Genomic DNA, 8,964 nt, shown 5'->3' on the forward strand with positions numbered 1-8,964 from the left:
CTGAAGCTATAGATTAGAATGGTCACAAAGCATGAAATAATCTGTAGACACGTGCGAATATGAACTTTGCACCACTAAATTATTAGAAAACCGCAGCTACTACAACCATTCATGACCTCTAGCACTGAGGTTAGCCGACAGTGTTTATTGGCTGTACCTTGGTCCAGGTTAAAGACAAAAGGTGACTGTGGCTCCCAAGTTATGGAAATCGCTTCCACTGGATCTAAAGTCTGTGGACTGATTGATATCTTTAAAAATAAACTTAAGACCCATATATGCAGGATTGCTTTTATTTTGTTTTTTAATATACCATTTTATTTGCATCTTATTCTGTGCTGTAAAGCACTCTGTGTATTTTGTTCTTGAACAAAACTATTAAAAAAAACCTTAATTCAACAGGCTGCTGCTAAACCATACAAAAAAAAAACAACCCAAAGCTGGGCAGTGATTATTCTAAAAGTGATTTTAGGCTTTTTTTAAATTGTCATGGCAGAGATGCAGTCATGTGAAAAAGAAAGCTTTCACATGACTCTGCTTGTAGAATCACCTTAAGACCAATAACTTGAAGTGCTTGCTTTGTGTATGAGTTTATCAGTCGCTCACAGCGTGGAGGAACTTTGATCCATTGTTTTTTGTAACGCTGCTTCAGTTCATTGAGGTTTGTGGATATTTGTTTATGCACAGTTCTCTTAAGGTCCAGCCACAGCATTTCAATGAGGTTGAGGTCTGGACTTTAACTGGACCACTGCAACATCTTGATTCTTTTCTTTTTCAGATGTTTTCTTGTAGATTTGCTGTTGTGCTGTGGATTATTGTCCTGTTCCTTGACCCAGTTTTGATCAAGCTCTCAGACAGATGGCCTCAGATACAGAGGGTTTCATGGTCAGTTCAGTAACTGCCAAGGTGCCCAGGTCATGTGGCTGCAAAACAAGCCTAAATCATCACCCCTCTTCCATTATGCAACTGTTGGTATGAGGTGTTTGTGCTTATATGCTGTTTGTGTTTTCAGTTTGTCTTCTGTGTTTGTGTCCAGTGGACTTTGTTCCAGAAGACTTGTAGTCTGTTCAAATGCAACTCTGTAAGCCTATAGAAGCAGTAAGGCTTCACTTTACCTTAGCATGGCTGAACAGTCCTTTTGCAAATAACTGTATAAGACGCAGCTAAATAGGTTTAACACATAAGAGGCAATAAGAGATCTGTAGAAACATGTAGATGTTTTCAAAAATCAGTTTCATTGAACATTCAGCTCAAAACAATTGCAGTAGAAAATGTTTCATCCACACAATTAACTGATTGATTCTAATCTCAATTACAAAAGGTGTTTCTGTAGTCTCACAATAAATATTAACTTTTTAATATTTGGTTTTAGAATAATCAGTTAAGTGTTAACATAGAATTTATCTAGTTCTTAGAATGGATATCCACACAAAACAAAATTCACACATTCCTGTGATCTGATTCAGTATAGAGCCGGTCTTCCAGATCATAAATCAAGAGCCAAAATGCATATGTGCATCATCCAGACTGACATTCTCTGTCGCATTAGTGGCAGTACCGAGAAGCATGCACGCTAGAAATGCATCTACGGAAAGATTAAAGTTGGGGCTTTTGAATGGGCCAAATCTCTGGTTCAGCGTCATCTAAAACTTTCAGACTTCACTTATATATGTGAATTTTCCTTCAGATCTTTTATAAACAAGAAACTTAATAAAGAACACACATTTATCCTATCAGTAAAATCATTACCTAAAAATTAATAATTTAGAACTTATTTAGAACTTGATCTCTGTATGGCTAAAAGCAAATGTATAGGTTTAAACCTCTAGAATCTAAACTTTTACACAAAACAGGATATCAAAACCCATTGCAGGGGAAAAAAAAACCCAAAGTTGCATAAAAAAAAAAAACCCATAAAAGCTTTCATCACTGCAGCATCAACCTGTAAAAGGTGGACACGGGCCAACAGCGCACATATGGTGCTTGCCCTTAAAACATTTGGCCTAACTGGCCACCGTCCCCACAAGTTCCCTTCAGCGAAAGAGACTTTTTATGGAACGCAGACTATAGGTTCAGCTTTTTCATTCTCCTGTGCTACACAAGTAGCAGTGTGCATGCTGAATTGGCAGCAATATAGTTGTTCACATGTGTGTGTGTGCGTGCATGTGTGTGTCATGGGTACTCCCGACTGAAGGTCTTAGCACAGATCCAGGACGGACTTGTTAATAACAGGGTTGGTCCAGTCGTTCCTCAGATCATCCAAGTGACTGTCAAAATCAATCAAGTTCTCATAGGAACGACCCACCAGCAGGGCAGATGTGATTTTCTGTGCTTCGCTCCAGTCCTCAAAGGAGTCACTGGAAAACAGTTTTTTGAAAAATTACATATTCAAGCTTTAATACTGAAAATACAGGGTAATTACAATGTAATTACAGTGTAATGTACTTTGTCTAAATAATTCAAGTAAATGAGAGAACACTTGGAGTTGTAAGTATGCTGGAAGCTCTGAGTTAGCTGCACAAATAGTCTGCAGAGGAAGATAAAATCTCACACTAAAATAGCTCTTAACACTTACGCCGTTACTTCTCTGTTTTTCCACTTGTTTTCGTGGTGATCATAGATCAAGACGATGGGTTCGGAACAGCTCATTGTTAACTTACTGCTGTCCACCTGCAGGAAAACACGCAAAATTTACTGTGAATTTAGGTGCAACTTTTAGGTGATAACAACAACTGCAACAGACCAGACCAGGGTCTAAGAAAAATGTCTTTCAGAAACAGTGTTATATATTTTATAATGCATCTAATTATTTCGCCCAGACACGTCTGAGACTGAGAGCTGCATGTCAGACTGAATGATTCAGTAAAAAGGCAGCTACTTCAATGACCTCCAACAAAACAATGCTTTGCAAAATATGGAAGAAAACTGTTCCTGCTAAAGGTGACTCAACAGAGTCTTGCTGGAGCACTTGCCAGTTGGACTACATATGACAGGCAGAGCAAACAGTGGCTAGAAATGACTGATGTGGTTACATGGTGGAAAAGCAGCTGGCTAAAAAATCTCGACTCAACATGCAGCACCCTGGGTAGAAAGTATTTTGTTTTATTTAAGTTTTAGTATGTTTCAAAGTACTAATTCAAAATCTTTGCACAACCAAATGTGTGACAAAATTCCACAGAAACAATTCTAACTCATCGCACGCTCTCCCACTTACAGCTAATACGTTTAAACTATAAAATTACAACCCAGCTCTTGCTGAAGGTCAACAGGACCGAAACATTGTCATTTATTAAACGTGAGGATACTGTGCTTACATTTGCTGCGTCACTGCTATTGCCTTACAATGCCGCTGCTGCTGCTGGCACCTTGTGGCGATAGATTCGCACTTCAAATTGGGCAGTGTGTCATCAGTGATAGCAACTCATTGGAAAAGAAGGATGAAAGATGTGCTACACTTTATTTGCATGGATTAAATCCTGCTGTCTGCGAGCTGCAATCACCTATAAAGGGCTCAGCATTTTTTTCTACATCATCATAAATGTCATTATAGCAAATTTCACTGAAATATCTGATAGAATTTTGAGGCTTTATTTTCAACCTGTAGAGCCACATCAGTCACTCTATTTATACAATATTATATATTACTGTATAGAGACATAAATAGAGGCTTGTGCTGACAAGTGTATATAAGGATTTTGGTTCATTTTTACTAAACTAAAACTCAGCTGCTACCTGAAGAGGATGCATTTATAACAATGGATGTAGCAATTGCTTTGGAGAAAAGAAAAAAAAAACATAACGTGTAACCCAGTTGCATCAGCCTTAATAATTTACAGTTACCATAACAATTGCTGCTTCACTGAAGTTCTCAGAAATTCTGGCTGCCACTTTCTCTGCAACTTGGTTGGGCCTGCAGGAGAAAAGATCAAGCATATATTAAAGTGAGGTCCAAAGCAGGATGCAGCATGGTTTCTCAGTGGTTGTTTTTCCCTGGAACAGCACGGCGCCAGTGTTTCTACCTTGAATCCTTTGTGCGTTCGTTGGCTTGATAATATCCGACAATGACATAATTATTTTCTTTACACCAAGTGTCAATCTGGAGTTGGAGCGGGGGCCCATCAGGTTGACATATAAGAACAGAAACATAGTTTAGGTCAGGTATATTTTATTTTAAACATAGGAAAATGGATATAGAGCTAGACTGAAACTTCATAACTATTTCAGAGCTGCAGACATTAATTTGATATTATTTCCAGTCTCACTACCATAAATAAAAGTGACGCAACATTAGTAATGGATTTTAGAGTAAAGCAGGATACTTCAAAAGCACCACAACCTAACAAATTGCTACAATAAAACATTTAAAACAAAAGAAAAACTGTACTGTCATTTTAGAAGGCATACTAGATGGCAAGTGTCTAAACCAGAATTTGTCATCAAATAAAAGATAATATTAAACAAAGATGCCCTGAGTAAATACAAAATACAATAATTAGTCAGGGTAAAATGAAGCTACCCAAACCTACCTGGCCCTGTGAAAAATTTATTGTCCCCTAAACCCAATAACTACTTGTGCCACTCTTGGCAGCAAGACCTTAAGTCAAGTGATAACTGGAGGAATGCCAAAGCATCCCTTAAAAATGTAAGTGCAGATTTTGACTAGGTAACCTCAAAACTATCATTCTGTGAATGTACTTCTTTTTAATCACTCAGAGCTGGACTTCCTCCTTTTTTCACATTATTGTCCTGTTGTATAACCCAAGTGCACTTTCTGGTACAGCAGAATTCATGGTTCTAATTACAAGCGCAGCCAGTTGTCCAGGGCCTGAAACAGCGAAAGCAACCGCAGACCATCACACTACCACCATGTTTGATTGTTGTTATGATGTTCATCTTATGAAATTCTGTGGTAGTTTCATGCCAGTTGTAAACAGGTTTATGGTTTTTGCCTTAGAGCTCTCCAGTGGATGCCATTTTCAGCCAGTGAATCATGAACTCTGACCTTATCTGAATCAAGTGACACTTACAGGTCTTTAGTTGTTTGGGGTTCTTTTTGGGCCCTCCTGGATGAGTCACTGATGTGCTCTTGGAGCGATTTTGGTAGGCTGGCCAAGCCTGAGAGGGTTCACCACTATTCCAAGATTTCTCCACTGGTTGATAATGGCTCTCATCATTCTAATGCTGTGCAACCTTTCCACGCCAGCATATACTAGTGACTTTTTTTTTCTTCTTCTGAGTGCCTTTAGATCATAGAAAGATGTAATACTTTGAGTTGTTTTTAGACAGACATGACAGACAAACGTGAAGTGATTTCTTGCTGTAACAGATCTACAGTAATCAGGCCTGGGTGTGGATAGTGAAATTCAGTGATTTTTTTACTTCAATAAATGAAATCATCACATTAAAACCTACATTTTCTATTTAATTGGGGCAATTTTTTTCTTCACAGAACTCTATATGCAAATACTTACCAGCGTTAAGGCTACTTCCAGCATTGGTGCCAGAGCTAGAGTACCGTGAAACAGAGGCACACAGTCCACGCACAGAACTGGCTCACTGTGGCTGTCTTTCTTTTTGTCCTTCTTCTTTTCTGCCACCAGCAATCCATTCACGGCGCAGTGTGGATATTTGGCAGCATGTAAAAGCATTTTACAGTACGCCTGACTTGTCAGCTGAATGGGCATTTTTATAAGAAAGTCGGCAGAATTTCAGTAAAGACTAAAGCTTCCAGAGTGGCTAAGTTAGACGGTAAGGAGGGGGGGACAGCTGCCTGCTACCGTTAGCTATCGTTACTTGACATGCCCGGAGAAAAGTAGATGTACACCTCAGCAGTTAACTTACTGCCACGATATGATGTCGGAAGTACAGTTTGTGATGAGTTAATTAAGCTCTACAATTATCCGAAATGACAGCAGTCCTTTTATGCTGGATAAATTAGTCGGCGTGCAGTCACAGAAGCTAATCTTACTTCCACCTTCCACTCGTTGCTGTAGCACCGGTGGTGCCGTAAATCAGAACTGTCGTAAAACGAGATCAGAGTCCATCCGGTCAAACGCACAATTTACGTTTTTCCGTTCCCAGTCACACTTCCCTTCAGACTGTCGGCGGACGGGAGCAAGAAAGAGACAAGAGGTATGGTTTTATTTTATTTTTATAAACTCAATAATAAATTACTTGTCCTTCGTAGATATACATAATTTTAGCATCCGCGACATGTGCATCCTAGGAAAAAGTAACGGCTTGCGAAGAATCGCCTATTTTAACCGAAATAAGTAGTGACTTTGTCGGAGGAGATAGGAGCGAGGACTGACTAATGTTCCGGGTAGCTGTCATTAGCATGTAGCATCAGATTTATGAAGGCGGGTTTGATATGAAGATAGTACATGTTTCAGTCATCTGCCGTTATTACGCATTAATGTAGTTTCAGTCAATAGAAGAATGATGAATATTGCATGGTCGCATCAGAGAATCTGGTATTTCTACGAATATTTATCCCCTGGTGCTATGACCTTGTGTTTGTTGCTAATGCTAACATCAGGTTAGCCGGACGGTCGTAGTAAAACCAAATATTTTGCAATCTTAACAATAAGCCCATCAACCTGGACGATTATTTCATGTAGGGAAATTTTCCATATGGATGGTAACTGACTTATTTTAAAATGAGTCAGGATTTTATGTATATAAATAGCTTATAAAAGATTGTGATGTAAATATGGACCCTGTGCAGCCTACTCTTTGTTATGTATGTACACGATCTCCTATTGAAACGGGGTTTACTTTAAAAATTAAAAGACAGAAACAATTGTAAAGTCATTTAACCTTTATTAGTGCTTAATACGGTTTCTTAATTTCTCTTATATGACGTTTTCCACAGAATGCTGGCAACCAGAGCCCTAAGCCTTATTGGCAAACGTGCCATTTCCACATCTGTCTGTGTCCGTGGAGGACATGGTAGGTATAAGACGAAATGCATTGAATGTGTTCTATTTATGGCTGGCAGTATAACAATAGACTCCGCTTGTGCCACTGACCTTTTGAAATCTCTGTTCATATACAACTAAACGTTTAAAATGTACCTTCAGTTGACCATTTAAAATAAATGAAGCTGTTTGTGTTGTAAAATGAAGCCATGTTCTTCCTGTAATACTACATTTCTAATATGTAATGGGAGCTTGGCTGGTGTGAAGAAAAAAAACTTGTCTCTGGTAACTGACACCTTAAGTTTATGACAATAGATTAAAGAAGATGCACCAGTTTTACAGCCAAAATTACACAGAGATAAAATGATTTTTTTAAGTACAGATTACAATGGGTTTTACTTTATTAACAAAAAACAGGCTTTTCAGGAGTGCTGTTGCTGCTGCAATGTTGCAGTATATTATAGGTCAAATGAGAAACGAAACACTGCTCACAATCAGAAACCCACACACACAAGTTTGTGTCTGTGTGGGTTTTGTTTTTGTCTGCAGTTTCAAGTGGCAGTACATCTAAACAGTGATAAACAATACTACAGTGAACTAGATCCAGGGTTTGAGAGCAGAAATGTAAAAACAAAATGAAAACAAATCTGGTCTTGGGATAAGCCCGGTAACTAAAATAAGGTTATGTTTTAAAAAAAGCATTGACATGAAGTGAGGGATTATGTGTGAAAGTAATTTGATGAGTTACTGTGGTCTCCCCTGCAGGTGTTGCTAAGATTGAGGACTATGCCCTCCCTGCCTACTTCGACAGGCGTGACAGCCCTCTCCCCGACGTCAGTTATGTGCAGAACCTGAGTGCAGAGCAGAAGTCCCTGAAGGAGAAGGAGAAGGGCTCCTGGGTTGCACTCTCTAATGAGGAGAAGATTGCATGTAGGACTCAATAACGCTATAGTGTTGTTCACCCATTTATACTAATGTAATGTATAACTGCACCACTCTTATTATGTAGGATAGGGAGTACTAAAATTGTTTAAATTCATGCTAAATAATGGGAGTGGTGTAATGTTAAATTCCAAGAGTATTTGTGTTTCCAAATTCTTAAAAAATGTAATCTAGAGTTGTTTTTCCACTTTACAGTGTACCGCATCAGCTTCAAGCAGAGCTTTGCTGAGATGAACCAGGGATCAGGAGAGTGGAAGTCTGTGGTTGGAGGAATCTTCTTCTTCATTGGCTTCACTGGGCTGGTTGTGCTTTGGCAGAGGAAATATGGTAATTATGAAAAATATTGCTTATATGCAAGGAAACCTGTGTAATATCTGATGTTCAGCTGCCTCAGGTTTTCATGTTGGTTAAGTAAAGAATGCAGTATTGAACACATTTTTTTGCGGTATAATCTGGCTCATCACTTGACTCATTTGTTATTGTTTCTTTCCAGTGTATGGACCTGTTCCACATACGTTTGAGGAAGAGTACAAGGAGAAGGAGCTGCAGAGAATGCTGGACATGAGAATGGGCCCAGTGCAGGGTTTCTCAGCCCACTGGGACTACGAAAACAAGCAGTGGAAAAAGTAAAAGACCAAGAGGACTATAATAGTTCTATATACAGGCAGACCAACTCAAAGATACAAAAATACATATATTTCTGTATTTATCAGATGTCCACATTACCTCACCTTACCTGTGATTTTTGGAAGACCACTTCCTCTTAAGGTCGTTGTGTATAATAAAAATAAAAATTGTTAAACTGTTTAAAACCTCTGATTAACTGTGTTAACTGTATGACTCCTTCATTAACACTGATTTTACATATCAGGTACAAACTATGGCAGCTAGATATAAAATTATTCTTAAGGTTGAAATATATCTAATATATATATATATATGTTTGTTCATTATTTTCTGTAACTATAATCCTGAATTTTGAGTACATTTTGGTCTATGGACTGCTGAATATTGCTCCAGTACCTCTGAGGAAAATAAGATGCAACTATTTGGCTGTTTCTTTTTCTACCGAATGGTGTAATGAACTGGTTCTTATATAGCCCTT

The 8,964-nt window shown here is 38.4% G+C and overlaps 2 protein-coding genes across 2 annotated transcripts; one reads left to right on the forward strand and one right to left on the reverse strand.

Annotated features, from left to right (window-relative positions):
* Positions 1–1,213: 1,213 nt before the first annotated feature.
* Positions 1,214–5,985, reverse strand: emc8 (ER membrane protein complex subunit 8). Its single transcript, XM_040011524.1, has 5 exons — positions 5,469–5,985; positions 4,017–4,093; positions 3,838–3,907; positions 2,573–2,667; positions 1,214–2,354 (listed from the first exon to the last, which is right to left on the reverse strand). Exons 1-5 carry the CDS (start codon positions 5,679–5,681, stop codon positions 2,195–2,197), a joined length of 615 nt encoding a protein of 204 aa, XP_039867458.1. The 5' UTR covers positions 5,682–5,985; the 3' UTR covers positions 1,214–2,194.
* A 42-nt stretch (positions 5,986–6,027) lies between these two features.
* LOC120721298 lies at positions 6,028–8,678 on the forward strand. The gene is made up of 5 exons (XM_040011526.1): positions 6,028–6,129; positions 6,872–6,948; positions 7,683–7,847; positions 8,055–8,186; positions 8,353–8,678. The coding sequence occupies exons 2-5, from the start codon at positions 6,873–6,875 to the stop codon at positions 8,487–8,489; spliced, it is 510 nt and encodes a 169-aa protein (XP_039867460.1). The 5' UTR covers positions 6,028–6,129; position 6,872; the 3' UTR covers positions 8,490–8,678.
* Positions 8,679–8,964: the final 286 nt, after the last annotated feature.

The sequence above is a fragment of the Simochromis diagramma genome, unplaced genomic scaffold, assembly GCF_900408965.1.
Source record: "Simochromis diagramma unplaced genomic scaffold, fSimDia1.1 OVJJ01000603.1, whole genome shotgun sequence".
Lineage (NCBI taxonomy): Eukaryota > Metazoa > Chordata > Actinopteri > Cichliformes > Cichlidae > Simochromis > Simochromis diagramma.

What these genes read in the sequence shown, in the direction of transcription:
- emc8 (XM_040011524.1), bottom strand. Translation starts at nt 5,681, where the DNA reads ATGCCCATTCAGCTGACAAGTCAGGCGTACTGTAAAATGCTTTTACAT. An exon ending in GAACGCACAAAGGATTCAAG is followed by an intron (nt 3,908 to 4,016) that starts GTAGAAACACTG and finishes TTTCTCCTGCAG; the next exon opens with GCCCAACCAAGTTGCAGAGA. An exon ending in AAAAACAGAGAAGTAACGGC is followed by an intron (nt 2,355 to 2,572) that starts GTAAGTGTTAAG and finishes ACTGTTTTCCAG; the next exon opens with TGACTCCTTTGAGGACTGGA.
- LOC120721298 (XM_040011526.1), top strand. Translation starts at nt 6,873, where the DNA reads ATGCTGGCAACCAGAGCCCTAAGCCTTATTGGCAAACGTGCCATTTCC. An exon ending in TAATGAGGAGAAGATTGCAT is followed by an intron (nt 7,848 to 8,054) that starts GTAGGACTCAAT and finishes TCCACTTTACAG; the next exon opens with TGTACCGCATCAGCTTCAAG. An exon ending in GCTTTGGCAGAGGAAATATG is followed by an intron (nt 8,187 to 8,352) that starts GTAATTATGAAA and finishes GTTTCTTTCCAG; the next exon opens with TGTATGGACCTGTTCCACAT.